The sequence below is a fragment of the Ursus arctos genome, unplaced genomic scaffold (genome assembly GCF_023065955.2).
Source record: "Ursus arctos isolate Adak ecotype North America unplaced genomic scaffold, UrsArc2.0 scaffold_16, whole genome shotgun sequence".
Taxonomy (NCBI): domain Eukaryota; kingdom Metazoa; phylum Chordata; class Mammalia; order Carnivora; family Ursidae; genus Ursus; species Ursus arctos.
Genome location: NW_026622830.1, coordinates 8,091,814 through 8,107,801, shown reverse-complemented (window position 1 = coordinate 8,107,801; position 15,988 = coordinate 8,091,814). Strand labels below are relative to the sequence as shown.

At 46.0% G+C, this 15,988-nt stretch overlaps 1 protein-coding gene across 2 annotated transcripts; it reads right to left on the bottom strand.

Moving 5' to 3' along the window:
• Nucleotides 1-1,892: 1,892 nt before the first annotated feature.
• Nucleotides 1,893-15,581, bottom strand: LOC113258741 (1,25-dihydroxyvitamin D(3) 24-hydroxylase, mitochondrial). 2 transcript variants are annotated; one of them, XM_026503763.4, is made up of 11 exons: nt 15,324-15,581; nt 14,967-15,157; nt 13,712-13,805; nt 11,886-11,982; nt 9,603-9,694; nt 8,840-8,951; nt 7,278-7,423; nt 3,884-4,050; nt 2,801-2,879; nt 2,101-2,298; nt 1,893-2,006 (listed from the first exon to the last, which is right to left on the bottom strand). In XM_026503763.4, exons 1-11 carry the CDS (start codon nt 15,579-15,581, stop codon nt 1,896-1,898), a joined length of 1,545 nt encoding a protein of 514 aa, XP_026359548.3. In that variant the 3' UTR covers nt 1,893-1,895. The 2 variants fall into 2 exon arrangements, with proteins under 2 accessions (XP_026359548.3, XP_044241563.3); XM_044385628.3 differs by lacking the exon at nt 2,101-2,298.
• Between the last annotated feature and the right edge of the window lie 407 nt (nt 15,582-15,988).

The following is a 15,988-nucleotide window of genomic DNA, read 5'->3' as shown; positions in this document are numbered from 1 at the left end:
AAATCCATTAGCTAAATAAAGAATTTCAGACTTGTTTGACAAAACGATGCCCCAGTGAATCATTAAGGCATTCTTGGTTAAGAGGTTCTGACCTCATCAAAGTGCTTCTTAAAATAGAGATGTTCTCTAATTTCCCAATAATGCTGCAATTTCAAAACAGGAAAAATATGGTTTCACAGAGACCCAATAACTTTAACATTTAGCTTGGCTTATGTTATAAACAAGTATTTCCCCAAATATCACATTAAACAGAGTTACAGTAAATGGATTGTCAATATTACCCCAAGCCCCAGACAATTCGGCTAGCGTACCCTAGGTGTTTCACTGTGAAATGTAAGCTCACTTTTGAGAAGTAAAGAACCAAGCAGTGGATTTTGTAGGGAAGGAACAGAAACTTCTAGTGACTTTACCGGATTAACTGACGAATGCCTGGCCTCCCTGTCCCATCATGGAAGATGCAAGAGAAAACAATATTATGAGTCATTCTGAGTCAGCCCGGACAGTGCTGATGTCGTTCAAGTAAGCCAGCAGTTACCCTGTAGAGCGCCTTGCATCCCAACACTCAATGTGCTCTCCTGAGTCAGATGCAATCTTATTAGACTGTGCAGCTTCTAGAACAATTGTACCGAAGAAAGAGTAAAACACCTGGGCCTAACTGTTCTTCATGTGCCGTCTCATGCTCTGGGGTGTGAGGTTTGCCTTTCCAGTAATGTAGAAGCCATAAGCACCATTCTTGCAGGAGGGTAAAAATTGCTGCTCTTGGTTGTAGTAAAATAAAAAAAAAAATCTGGAAAATAAAGTAAATCTCAATTATATATTAAAGAAGTATAAGTAAGCAATATTTAACACAGGCTGGTAAATATATACACTTACATTCCAGGGGTCAGTAAGCCAAAGCCCTGTGGTCAAAAACAGCTGACCACCTGTATTTATAAATAAAGTTTTATTGGGACGGTCTTGGTAAGCAGAATAATGGCCCTGAGAAAGTGTCTATGCTCTAATCTCCAGAGCCTGTGAATGCACGGCAAAAGGAACTTGGCAGATGTGATTAAGTTTATGGACCTTGAGATGGGAAGATTATCCTGAATGGCAGAAGGAGGAGAGATGTGAAGCCAGGAGAGGGACTCAGGTTGCTCTGGCTAGCTTTGAATTCGGAGAAAGAGGTCATGAACCAAGGAATGCGGGTGACCTCTAGAAGCTGGGACTAACGCTCAGCTGCCAGCAAGAAAATAGGGATCTCAGTCCTGTAACCATAAGAAACTGAACTCTGCCAACATCCCTAATTAGCAAGAGAATAGATTCTTCCCTGGAACCTCCAGAAAGGAACACAGCCCTGCTAACACCTTGATTTTAGCCTGGTAAGAGCGGGGTTGCATTTCTGACCTACAAAACTGTCAAGATAATAAATTTATTACTTAATACAAGTTTTAGCAATTTGGAAGTAACTTGTTTTAGTAATTTGTTATAACAGCAATAGAAAACAAAGAAAACAGCCACTCCTGTTTGTTGATGAATCGTGTAAGGCTGCTTTCAAGCTACGAGGCAGAGTTAAGTGGATGTGGGGCAGATCTCATGGCCTGCAAAGCCTACAATATTTGCCCACGGGCCCTTTTTGTCCACCGCTGATATTCACATACAAAACCCCTTAATGGCATCTTGCCTTTCCTGAGCACGTGGCGGATGCCAGGACCCAGGCTGAGTATTTAGTATCATATCAGCTTTCTAGAGAGAGATGATTTGGGTCCCCATTTTACAAATGAAAAAAAAAAAATGGAGGCAGAAAGGTTAAGAAACTGTTCAGTGATGAGCAGGGATTCAAACCCGAGTCCGGCTGGCTTCTGAGCTCAGCTCACCGTTTGGTCATTCACGGCACCCCAGATGCTCACCTGAGGCTCTCACCGCGGGCAGAAAGCGATGGGGAGCTCCCGGCTGGGCACCAGGATGCCCAGGTGTAACATCTCCACTGGCTCGTTGTCCGTGGCCACGATGTCGTATTTGCGGACGATCTAAAACACACGTGCACAAAAAAGGCAGAATGACCCCCTCGCTTCCTGCCTTGTGGAAACAACAGAGCACGAGTGCAGAAATCAAGAGTTTTACCCAGCAGAGAGCCAAGTGGAGCTGGAGCTCGGCTAGTCGGCGCCCGATGCACATTCTTTTCCCAATGCCAAACGGAAGATGTGCAAAAGGATTAATCTTTTTCTGCTCCTGAAGCCATCGTTCGGGCCTAAATTGGCTTGAATCTTTAAAATTTCCTTCATTGGATCCCAACACCTGGGTATTTAGCATCAACACTGTCTACAAAACACCCAGAAACACAAAAACATGTAAAATAACTAGAAGAAAACATTTGAACAGCAAAATTTACAAAAGGAATCACCGTACAAATGTAAAAGCAACCCACAAGTTTATAATATGATGACATGTATTTAGTACTAGAAATATACCAGGTAATAAATAGGTAAAGAAGTTTAAAATTTAGCATCACATTCTCATGCAACCCTATGTAGTAGGTTCCATTATTATTATTATTATTCCATTATTTACAGATGAGAAAGCTGAGGCTCACCAAGGTTATGCAACTCACTCAGGGCCATGCTTGAATCTAGGTCTTTTTTTTTTAGCAAATCATTAATCCTAACACCATCCAACGCAACATGTCAGCTCTATACTAAAATACACATATTTCCAAAATGAATGCTCTCCCAGCGAAAGAAAGTGTTTATGGAGATATGATGAATATTTGGAAAGTGTGTCTTTCAAAGCTCTATAAGATACAGATTGAATCAATCCTACTTACTCCTTTGGGTAAAGCATATTCACCCAGAACCATTGCCTTGTCAAGAGTCCGAGTTGTAAATGGCACACTTGGGGTAAGCCTGAAAAAACAAAATTAAAGATGCAAAGATGAGCACAGACGAGTATCTACATCAAATATCAATGGGAATGCAGATACTGGTTAAATAAATAATTCGTGCGTAAGTTCATACTCAAAAAAAGAGCATGATCGCAACTCTCATAAAATTCTTTTTTTTAGAAAGAAAGTTTTATTGTATTGAATGAATTTATTTGTTGGGGGAGGGGCAGAGAATCTTCAGCAGGCTCCACACCCAATGCTGAGTCCGCCACTGGGCTTGATCTCACAACCCTGAAATCATGATCTGAGCTGGAATCAAGGGTAGGACACCTAACCGACTGAGCCCCCCCAGGCTTACCAAGAAGTTCTGTCTCTTTCTTCCTGAAATTTATACCTCCTGTTTGTATTCCTGATTGTGCTGGTTAACTCCCTAGTAACTGCTTAGTAGCTATTAATAGTGGTTTTCTCCTGTTTCATTCTGGACTTCAAAAGTGTGTGTTTCCTGCGTTACCCTTAAGCTTGCCTTATGTCGTAGATTTCTCCTATCTGCCCTTCCTGAAGTGAAAGCCATTTCTTTCCTAATGCTACAAAGTTGTGCGTTTTGTTTTCCAGAAAGTGTGTAGAAAGACTTTTCAAAAGAAAATTGATTGTATACCAGAGGCTCAAGAACAAAGATGTCTCTTTGTCTTATCAAATAATAATATGGTTTTTCTTGCTGAAGTTCTTCTCATATCCTTCAGTTATGCCCCTAATCTTAATTAGTGCTTATAGCATTCATTAGACTATTATTATTACTGATTGAAAGGAGAGGACACTGACTTTCCAGAGATTTAGTAGAATTTGCCCAAATGATTTAGGAAATGAATAATAGTAGAAGAATATGGTCCTAAGGCTCTTTTTTTTTGCAGTTTGATAAATGTTTCTGAGTCAACTAGGGGTGCTGTCTGTGGGCGTGGGGACCCTCATTGTGTATTTAAGAGAATGGCTTCCCAGCATGTACATGTTGGCTTGGGCATGTGTTCTCACCTCATAGATTCTTTCAGACAGGCTTTTAAATATGGCATATTCCTCAAATCCTCTGCCCGTGGTATCTGATTCTCAGGCAATACACTCTGAATTTCCTTAAGAAGGTTTTGTTGCACGTGGGGATTACGGGATAAATTGTAGAGAATCCACATTAAGCTGTTCGCCGTCTGAAAGGCAAATGGACATGAACTTGAGTGTCTGTAAATAAACCGCCTTAAAACTATCGTGAGCTGAACAAAAGCTGATGCCTACCACCTTGCTCTGCAAATGTATTACTGAGACTTTTTCACGAATACAGTGTACAATTCATTTTAGAAAATAATGCCAATTAAGGATTGCTTAACCAACGTAGACTCTTCGAAATAATCAGCTGCATTAGGACATTTTCAGTACAGTTTGATACAGAAATTGTTTGAACACACAGGAACCAGGTAGAGCTGCTGAAAGGAAAGCAAGTTGGTTAGACTTGTATCTGTGTCAATTTCCAGGCTGTGATAAGGTTTTATTGTTGCAAGATGTTACCACTGGGGGAAGCTGCGAGAAGGATCCAAGGGACTCCTCTCTACTTTTCCTTAGAACTGCATGGGAATCTACTTATTTCAAAATAAAAAAGCATTTAATCAAAAATTGTTTAATATAGAAAGTGGATAGACTACGTGGGTGGGGAGAGAGGGATGGAGATCCTGGCAGCGTTGCTATAAGTTTTTTCTTTTTAATTTTATAGTGCAAATGCACAAGAAGCTGCATTTCTGGAATTGAAAAGAGAGGGTTTTCGGGTTTTTTCTTTTTTTTTTTTTTTTTTTGCCACACCCTAAAAGTCATGAGAAAAATGAAAAAGGCTTATCTATGAAACCCTGGGTTTCAGCCACATGCAAAGAGCCCTTGCAGGAGGGTACCAACACCAAAATGAGAAATTTTAGCATTGAGTTGAGCATTTCAAGGAACCGGCCACAGTTTCTGACAAAGGCTCACGGTCTTTTAAGTGGCATGCTTTACTTCCTTTCCAAAGGCAACAAGAAGAGAAAAAACATTGGCTGAAACAGCCAGCGTAACTTTTAGCTTCATAGTCACGACTGGTAGTCATATGTTTTTGTTTTTAGGCTTTTTTTTTTTTTTTTTTTTTTAGCTAATGCAAGCCAAATAGTCCTGTAAAAATGGTCATTGCAAACACAAGGACGTTTTTGCTAAGTGCCATGTGCCACTGACATAAACGAGCAAAGTTCGAGACGATTCGGAGCCAATGGTATTTACTATTTTGGGAAGAAGATGCCTCCAAGGCAGGCTTCTTCATGTCAGAGGACTGGCAGCCTCAGCTGCAAATAAACTGCGGACGGCATCATTACAAGAGTCCAATTTACAAAACAGGAAGAGGGCGTAGCCACCAAATTAGATACACTTTGAAATTTCTCTGATTTTCCAAAAGTGACTTCCAGAATTGCCAGGACTAAAAAAGAAACATTTAACCATATCAGCGGGTCCCTCACCGCAAGTACCAAATAGAGTTTCCAAAAGGCAGATAACTGTAGCTTTCACCAAAGCCTTGTAAGATAGCCTGGGCCTTTTAGGGTAACTGCAGGGGCTGAAAATGGCCTAGGAAACCTCATAGGCACTAACTATCCCAGCTTGACCTCTGTGGAGGAGATGAGTCTCGCAGTTGGCCTCCCAGTTTCTGCTCTTCCTCTTCTAGGACTTTCTTCCACCCCACCAGCCAGAGCCCTCCCTTCAAAACATAAATTTGATCAGGCTACTCTCTTGCTTGTAATACCCCAAGAGCTCTCCCTCACAGGTGTAATAAAATCCCAATGGACTAAGGCTTCTGTTTCAGGCTCCTTGACGTCTCCAACGTCAGGCTGACCACATTTGCTGGGTCTCCAGCTTCCACCCTCTTTCTGCTCCAAGGCCCTTGCCCATGCTGTTCTCTATTTTGGGAAGAAGATGCCTCCAAGGCAGGCTTCTTCATGTCAGAGGACTGGCAGCCTCAGCTGCAAATAAACTGCGGACGGCATCATTACAAGAGTCCAATTTACAAAACAGGAAGAGGGCTCTGGAGAGCTCTTCCATCAGATATTCCCCTGGCTGGCTCTCTCTCATCATTTCCGTCAGCTCCTGGATCATTTCCTCGGAGAGGGAACCCTGTCCCATCTCCATCTCCTTCTACCCCATCACTCAGGTGGTTTCCTCCATGTCTCCTACCACTAATTACAAAGATCACATTTACTGCTATGTTTACATGTCTCTGATTGGTCTTCCCTCCCCGCAGTTAAGTTCCATGAAGGCCAAGACCTTGGTCTCTGGTTTATGGTGGTCCCTCAAGCACCTGGAATGTGCCAGGCATGTAGCCGGTAGTTAGTTTCTGAATCCTTTCATTTATTCATCGAGTATTTGTTGAGCACCTACTTTACGCTAAGTACTATTCTACATCCTAGGAATAGAGCAGGGGACAAAACCAAGTCATCTCCCTCACGAAGCTCACATTCCAGCTGAAAACAGAAGATAACGGGTGAAGCTTTACTTTTATCACTCTAAGAAGCCTCTCAGGTGAAGTGACTCAGTATGACAGTGAGCAAAATGAATTTCTCCTTTTAACAGCCTTCCGGAGCTTGAGGAGAAATGATAACCTTGCAGTTCCCCCTGATGTAGAAAACCCTACTCTTTCTTTGGACGAGAAACACAAAAGAAAGGGGAAACATGGAAAAGAAACACACCGGGATACATTCTTCTTAGAGATTATAGGTGTATGAACTGTTGGGCCATGGGGAACATTAGTACGCGTCCCTCCAGTGATGGCACAAAGAACAGATCGAAGACCATCAAACCCACCTGAACACCTGTCAGAATTTGTGTCTGGAGTCTGGCTGGATTGTGCACCTGCCAGGAGTATCAAGCACACTGGGGACAGAATTTTGGTATTTCAAATTTGTTGTTTCATCTAAGTCGAAATCAAGTTTTCCTGGACTCACTATGTTTATGCTCTTAATCCGAAAAAAAATAACTGGGCTGCCAGAGAGCATGCCAATATTTTTAGCATAACCACCATAGTCAGGCTCTTTGGGGTAGCGTGCACAACCTTTCAGAACATATTCAATTTTTAAAAATCTTTCTATGGTGTAGCATTTTACTACCTCTGAATTCCCATAGCAGCTTGAGTCTTCGTCATGGTGCTCCATTTTCCCCACTAGAGCGCATGAATTCACCTCCTATCACCTGTTTAAGGACCGAGGCTGTGCCCTGGGTCTCCCGCAGGATCTCGTACAAGACTTTTTATTTTTGCTAAGCCAGTGCTCAGTGAATCCTTGTGGAACAAGTGAGCTGAGTGAGTATTTAAAATTCAGCATGAAAAAGATTTTCCAGCCCGTTTGTTCGTTGAGCGAACTGACATCAGGCCCACCCTTACCGTTTCTACAGCAGCCAGCTGGAGCTCCGTGACGGCCGCATACAATTCTTTCTTGGAAAGCTGATTGTGGTGATAAATATCACAGAGGAAATCTGTGCTGGGCTGCTCAGAATGTTTCTCTAAGTGGTTGTCAATACAAGATTTGACTATTGGAGAAGAGAAGAGGGAAAGGAAGTCAGGTGACGATTAGCGCGGGAAAGAACGCAATAGAAACCCCAGGTAACATCCTCCTCGTGACATTTAAAGGGCCTTTTCAGGGACACTGACCATTTGTTCAAGGAGCTAATATTGCCCTGTGGTAAAGTCACCAAGGACTGATCGGTGCCCAGGGGAGCAGGGCTCCTCAAACTTCAGCGTGCCAAAAAATCACCTGGGCGTCTTGCTAAAATGCAAATACTGAATCAGGGGTCTGGGGCGGGCCTGGAACTCTGCATTTCTAACAGGCTCCCAGCTGCTGCTCCTGCTGCAGGTCACATTTTGAGTCTTAGGAGCTTAGAGTCTGGAAGAGATTGTCACGAGACAGAGATGGGATGTGGGTCCACTCTCAGAATCAGAACTTGCACCCAGATCCAGGTGTCTGGCTGATTTGGTCACTAACACAGGTAATGTAGGACTTGGCTCCCAACTCTGGGCCGTAGGGGAGGAGAGAACCTCCCCCAATGTTATCAAACGTAAACACACATGCACACACACTCACGCTGGCGATGACAACAGAAATCTCTAGCGTTTGTAAAGAACATTCTAGGCAAGTGTCTCCCTCATTTCAATCCACTAGGCAGCCACCACCAGAATAATATAACGGTGAGGTTGACGGTAATACTGGTAAGTGGGACAGCAGTTAGAGCGAGAGCTTTGGGAGGCTTTTGTCTCGCTTCAAACCCTGGTTTTTGCCATCATCGAGCATGTAATCCTGGCCAAGTTACTTCTTTGTGCCTGACTTCTGTCACTCAGGGCTAACAGAAGGACCTACTTTATAGGGTTTTGGGTGAGAATTAACTGAGTATATGTTTGTGTGTATGAAAGCTATGACATGGTATGATATGATATGGATCCCCCTACTAGGACAGATTGGGAACTCATAGACTGATACTCATAGCACCAATATTCCCCTCGTAATGTGGCAGAAATAGCTCTAATCCACTGAGTATTGAGATAAGCCAGGTTTTTACATTATCTATATTAGACCTAGAAATAGTTGCATTGAGGTAAGTTGCATTGCTGTTATTAGCCCATTTTAGAGACAAGACTACCGAGGATGAAAGAGATACAGCGCATTTGGTCAACCTGCTACACCAATGACAGAGCTGGGATTTGAATCCAGGTATCTCTGACTCCAAAGTCTTGCTTTTGACCTCTTCCAGCTCCCAAAGACTACACAAAACTGTTCTTTCCTCTAAATTCTCCTACGCCAGGGTGATTCTAAACTCGCGTTTATGGAGCCGGAAACAATCAGGAGGTGCAACTCTATCAAGGGGTCAAGGTTGTGAGGCCAGGAAGATCATTCCAGCCTTCTGGCAGCAGCTCCAGAGACAGGGCTGCAGGGGTGTGTGCGGCCACATTACCTGATTTGAAAATGGTGTCCCAGGCCCGCGTGTGGGTCTGCCACACCTTGGTATTGAGGCTTTTGTGCAGCTCGACCGGGGTTACCATCATCTTCCCAAACGTGCTCATCATCTGTGAGGAACACAACGTGTTTTCATTCCGGTTTCCACCTCTCTCAAAGACAACTGCCGCACCGGGACACGAGCGTTCGTTCTACACCCCACGCTTCCACAAAGGCAGGAAATCTCCCCCAGTGCTGGACGCGGAGCCCTCCCCACCCCAGTGGCACAATGAAAATGATCTTTGGGATGATTTTCCACAGGGTGTGTTTAATAAAAAAATGTGATCTTAGGACCTACATATTTAAAAAGAAGAAGAAAGAAGGAACACCACCACTTTCCTGTTGACTTCCATTATTTCCATTACTTTCCCAACATTCGCCATTTTCTACACCCATTACATGGCATCTATCACATTCACGGGCGATCGAAATAATTCTAAAGTATTCCATCTGAAAGTTTTCAGACTCTTTTTCAAACAGTATTTTAATCGACAGATTTTTAACTGAAACCCGCATTTAAACTTGCCTAAACAATGATGTAGCGTGATTCCTGGTTTACGAGCATACACGCACATACACACGTGAAAACACATGACACGTTGAAATTAACACTCGACTAGTGTAATAAAATAGGTGTGTGTGTGCCAGTCCTGGGGAAACGGGATGCCCGTGTGTGAAGTTCTGTAAATCGGGAAAAGTGCTCTCCTCAAGGGGATGCTTACTGTTTTGATGGCCATGATGAAGTTCAAAGCTTCGTCCCCTGCGTTCTTCTGAAGGAGTCCAAATCTCTTCTCATAGAGCACAAGGCAGATGCCTGTCATTTAAAATAATCCACAGCTATTGGAGTCTGTGAGTAGCTGGCTATTAAAGGCTCGATTCTATCTTTTGTAAGAGCGAGGTCTTTTCTAAGAACAGAGGAAAGGCAAAAAGTCCGAGAGAAAGGGGAGTACTCTTCTCACTTTCTAGAAGTTGTCTCCATGTCCAATGACCCATTGCCTGCAGAACCCCCTGGTCAGAAATGCCCCAGTGAAAATACTGCCATTTTTATACATGAACGAATGTCTCCTGCAATGCCTTGCTTTTGTCAGAGTTTATCACTGATTCCATGTGTAGCAGACATTGTGAATGGCCTACCCGATACTGATTCTCCCCCATTTGTTCCCTAAGAGATCCCCCAATTTTATTTAGAGTGTCAATGTATCAGTCCTTGGGCAATGAATCTGGATTGATCTAAGACCCTGGTGACAATCCTGTTCCCTGATTCCCCAGGATTCCCGTAGCAGCCAGAGAAGCCACATGGCCCAGGTCTGGCCAATGAGGCTTAAGGAAAATACTCCTTTGCTTTCTTAATAAAAGGGGCAAGTACAGCTGGCTTAGCTCCTCCCTCTTTCCTTCTTGTGTTTGCCTAGAATGCAGAGGTGAGACGAGGAGGGGCGGCAGGCATTTTGCAACAAGCCAACCAGCTAAGGATGGCTGAGCAAAAAGATGGAGAGTCCCCAGTGACAGCGCTGAGTGCCAGCTGTGGACTGCCCTCCTCGAGACGTTTCATAATGCTGGACAATAATTTTTAAACCACCACAGTCAGATCTTTGACTTGCAAAGACATGCATCTGATACTCCTTCATTTGGGTATTTCCAGTGGACAGTTTCCAAAACACTTCCTTTCTCCTCTGTAATCATTCCCTCACTTTATTCTACTCTCCTTTCCCTTAACACCTTCTGTGGGTTTCTTCGTTGCATGGAGCTTTCTAATGTGCTAAGATAGTCAAATGGTCTGTATCTTAAAAGTGAGGCTGAGTCCCTCCTCCCTGATGGGGGAGTCAAGTCATGACAAAAGCCTCCATACTGAAGTGCCCTCTCCAATCCCTCGCATCTGCAGCCAAAGTGATCCTTCCAGCAAATTAGTACAAGCCACCCTCCTGCTAAAAGGTACTCCTAAGTACTCCCAAGCTCAAAACCAAATTCCCATCCCTGGTTTACATGGGTTTGGCCACTGCCTTCCTCTCATCCTCTGCCCTCGCCATAACTCTCCCTTGGTCATGGTCTGGTCATTCTCAACATCTCTCTGCTCCTTCAACAGAATCTTTTCTGCTCCTTCATTGACCTTCATCTGGCGAACTCCTACTTGTCTACCCAGCCTCAGCTGATACGGCACCACCACCATGAAGCCCCCCTTGACCAAGCTCAGCTGAGGCAGCTCTCTCAGATTCTCCTACAGCCTCGAACCTCCTCAGTCAGGTGCCTACCCGTTTTATGGAAACCGTTTCCTTGCCTGCGTCCCCACTGGGCAGCATCCCCGTTGAGGCAGAGCTCTGCTTTTCTCAAAGAAAGGCATCGTCCTTTCTGTTTGGAACCCTCCATGACTCCCCATCTGACTCAAACTAGAAGCTCAAGTTCTGGCCAAAACCTACAGCCCCTGGCTTGGTCTTTCTCAGCCCCTCTTTCCCTTCCTTTATCATCCACTCACACCGGCATCCTCAAAGTCTCAGAGACATCACTCACGTTTCCACCTCGGTGTATTTGCCCTTCGTGTCTCCACATTCTGGAACGATCTGCCCACACAGATGCCCTATGGCTTCTTCCTTTTCTTCCTTTAGGTCTCACCTCAACCGTCTCCTTCCCAAAGCAGACTTGCCTCACCTAGGTGCTCAGGTTCTTTCTTGACTCCCTTACCCCTTGGAAAAATATATATTTTAACGTGTGTTTACTTGTTGATTGCCAACCCTACTAGACTCTAAGCTCCATGGCAACACAGACGTCACCTGTTTTGTTCAAAGCCGTGTCCCTCATACCGAGCACAGTGTTAGGCACGTAGCAGATGTTCAATAAACGTTTGTTGAATGACTACATTAACAACCCACAGTGTAAAGCATAGCTTGAGTGTCCGAAAGCAAGAAAAGACTGCACGAATGGCCCTTCACTGTCAGCGACAGTATCTGTTTGTAGAGGAGGCACTGACAGGGCCACTAGGAAATCAAACGAACAAGACCGTGAAGACGACTTACTTTCAAATGACCATTTGTTCAGTTCGCTGTATAAGTCTTCAATCTGGCCCCTCTCATCACAGAGCTCATCTATTCTACCCATAAAATCCGCCAAGACCTTCAGAGAAAGAAACCACACAAGATACATTTCAGTCATGGAAGGAAAACAGAAGTTGAAAGGCTCCCTAAGCCGACTTCAGGTTTTGTTACCTTGTGTAGTCACTGCCCGTGATGGTATTCACTCCGAAACAACTAATTACTTATTCTCCCTGGGGGTTCACCTTCTGCCCTGACAACCTTGTCCCGGGTTATTTTCTCAGCTTTTCCCGAAACCGCCCTAAAGCTTAAGTTTCGGCTTTTGATCTAAATTTAAGAAAAGGAAAACACTTCTTCTAATCAGAGCAGGGACTCAACCATGAAGGAGGGACCAGCCAAGTGTCTGCTGGCACAACCTGTCGAACACCATGAGGTCTGCCGCCTCCGTTTCTGGGCCAGCAAACATCTCCTGGCTGGCTGGCATTGTGTGAAGCCTGTTGAACTTGCAAGCAGAAAAATCTGCAAATTCGGGGTGCAGCTCCTTCACTAAATAGCACTGTGACCTGGGACAGGTTACATAAGGGCTCTAGATGCCAGCTTCCAGAATCTGGGTTCTACATGAATAACACCTCACATTTAACAAGGCTTATATCGTACCAAGCACTGCACGAAGTGTGTTATCTTAGATCCTCACAACAACCCTGCGAGGTTGGAAGTACTGTCATTACTCCCATTTCCTGCCTAACAGAGGAGACAACGGGCTTCGAGTGGGGCTGAGGCGCTCGCCTTGGACACGTAGCTGGAAAGTGGCCATGCTGGGGCCTGGAACGACAAAGCCCAGCTGTGTAACCAATGGCCATTTTGAATTTGTCCACATAGTGCCTTAAAAAGAACTTTGAAATTGTCACCATCAAAAAAATCCAGAAATTTCACATAAACATATGGAATTTTCACTACTTATCAAAAAAAAAATGATAAAATCTGGAGACACTGGGTCAGCATTCCCACGTGGCAGTCATTTGCTGGAGCTGGGGCAGTTGTCCCTTCTAGAAAGGGCATGCACTGTTCTGTTTGCTAAAACCCCTGCTGGGCCTTCCTTACACATTTATATGAATGACCTGCCCCCTGAAACCTTCTGGGTTTGCAGTCTTGCACCTATACGATCCTATCTGGGTCCAAGTCCAGCTCAAAATAAACACTCAAAGTGATCAGGAGTAAAGAGAGCACCGTATGTTTAAATCCCTCCCTCTTTGGCTCTCCGTTGACTAAAGAATAATGTCTAAATGCCTTATCATGGTACCAAACCATTAAGAGCTGCCCTCTGTCCAGCATCGTTTCAGAGAAAGCCTCCTGAATGTCTTTCTCCACCTTCTCCGGCTTGAAGACTCATCCTGCAAAACCCAGTTCAAAGGGCACGACCTAGGACTTCTATAAGCATTATCACATTTACTCTTCCCAGCAAATTTGTGGAGTGGGAACTGTCATGCCCCGTGTGTAGATGGGAAAGTGAAGCTTTGGGAAGTTAAGGGAATAGTCAGGGTAGAGAGCTAGGGGGTGGAGGGCTGAGGGTCAAAGCCAAGGCTATGGAATACCAAAGTCTCTGCTTGTAGTCATTCTCTTATTGAGATGTTACTTTACAAGGAAGGAAGGAGGAATAAGGATTTGGGGAAGGAGGATGTGGAGAGGAGTAGGGAGAAAAGGAGGACCTCCAAACCATCCAAATTGCCTACACTTTGTAGCTATGACTTGAAGCTCCATAAACATCTCTCCCTCCCCAGGAGACCCAGGAAAGCTGCCCCCCGCCTGCAAACCTCGTTGATTTTGTTGTCCAGCTTCATAATTTCTACTGGTTTCATTAGCTTTTTCTGAAAAGCACTCCGGACCCTCTGCCAGTCTTCTCCTTCCCTGGGAGAGAAGCAGAATTATATTTAGAGCAAATTGAAAGGAAAAGAAGGGAGAAGCAAAGACACCCCCCCCCCCAGCGCTGCAACTGTGTGAACTATAAAATCAAATGAACACTGAGAATCATGCCAAGAACTCTCCAGAGCCTTGGAATATTTGGGGCTGGTTTGACAACAGAATGAAAAACCACCTTTCCTGCCCGCCAAAGATGACGCCAGAAAGGTGAAGTCCAGGTAATTTGGGTTCAGGGTTTTTGAGGTTCCCTTGCTGGGGCTAACCTGGGAGGCCAGATGCCTCAGTTCCCAGCAGTAAGAGGGGGTACCGGAACATCCCCTTTATCAGCAACCCAGATCTATTTGAGAAAAATGTTGTCTTAATCCATTGACTTGGGTTGAAAGTCACATTCACAAAACACCTCAGCCCTAGAATTCTGTCATTGCCTCCCAATAATACACAGTCAGAGGTTCACTGGAGCTGTAAGTCTGTTCTAATCACCCACTTTCTTCCCTCACCCCGGTAGCAGACCACACAGCCTATGATGCACCATGCATTGCTATGGCTTTTAATTCCAGTAATTATATCCTGAAAAATGCAACTATTAGGCATTACAATTTGGGAGTTAAAAAAAAAAAGTGCTCTCTTGTTAAATGCTACAGAGGAATCACATTATGCATTTATCTATCTAAAAGAATGTGACCTTGACATCCCTCCTCATCCCACCTTTCTGACTAGACCCGGATCTCTGGGTCCCCTCCAGATAGGAGGCAGATGTCAAAAGCAAAAGAAGTTAATTTCTGGCGTTTGAGCTCACAAGAGGGGATTACAGACAATTGTAAGGGATAATTTTGACTATAATACGTTGGCCTGGCACGCTGACTTCCGAACCTCGACCTGCCCGAGTCTGAACACCACAATTTGGATGACGCTTTGGGCCTTTCTTTGAAAAGGCACAGCCCTGCCCAGTTGCCAGAGAGAAGACAGGTGCTGGGGGCACCGCACAGCTCTTCTCAATCCACTCTGATCTAGGCAAGAGTTCGAGGCTGCATCGGGTAGAGGCTTTCGTGTTCCCTCTGCATACGGAGGGTGCACCCGCTGAAAACCCTCTCCCCGACTTCCAAGCGCGTCAGCCCCGCCGCCGGCCCGCATCCTGCCTCCTGGACTCACAGGATCAGCAGCCCGTAGCCCTCCTTGCGATAGTCGCGATAGGCCTTCCAGGGCTTGATCTCCAGCCGCTGCGGGTACGCGCTCTCCGTGCGGTACAGCGCTTCCAGCAGGCACGGCGAGCCCAGGTGCACCGACTCGAAGGAACCCAACTTCATGCGGAAAATCTTGCCGTACTTTTTGTGGTACTCCGCCTGCAACGGACCGGACCAAGTCAGCGCGCATCCCTCGCAGCCCCGAGCGCTACTCCCGCCGCCGCCCCACTCGAGCGCGCCGTGCTCCCCAGCCGCGCGCCTCGCCGAGGTTTTGGAGCGCAGGGCAGGGAGGGGAGAGGGAATTGGGGCGCGACGAGGCATTTACCAGCGTGTCGTGCTGTTTCTTGAGGCCCCCTTTCCAGAGAATCTCCAGTAGGCTGCCCAGCAGCGGCCAGTTGGTGGGGCCCGGCAGGGCGGCCGCGTTCTGCGCCTCGCCGGGTTCCATCCGCGGGCAGAGGGGCACCTCCCGCGGCCGAGGGGGTGCGCACGCCGCAGACGTCACAGGCCTGGGTGGCTGCCCCAGGTGGCGCAGCTGCTGGAGGAAGGCGACAAGGGAGCGGCTTTTGCCTATGGGGGACCTCATGGCAGCGGGGGACACCGGACTCGTGGGAGTGCGCGGGGACCGGGAAACGCGACTTTGCTAAAGAGGCGCCGGCGGGATCTGGGGGTTTGACGATTCTGGCGAAGAAGGGCTAAGAGGGCCAGCAGGTGCGATGGAGGGGGCGGCAGGGGAGCAGGGAGAAGAAAGGACCTTAGGAAGGATGCTCGGCGCTGCCCCGTGCGGCAGCCTCAGGGCGCGGGTGCCGGCCAAGCACTGACCCCAAGGGCTGGAGGGGTGACTTTAGGGACTTGGGTGTCCCTCGGAAGAGGAAGGGAAGGGATACGGGTCCGCCTGTGGATCTGCGAGGCTGACTTCCAGGTCTGGAGCCGAGAAGTGGAGGTGTCAAGGAGGGCAGAGAGATGCTGCTGGGCGCGGCGGTTTCCTCCTAT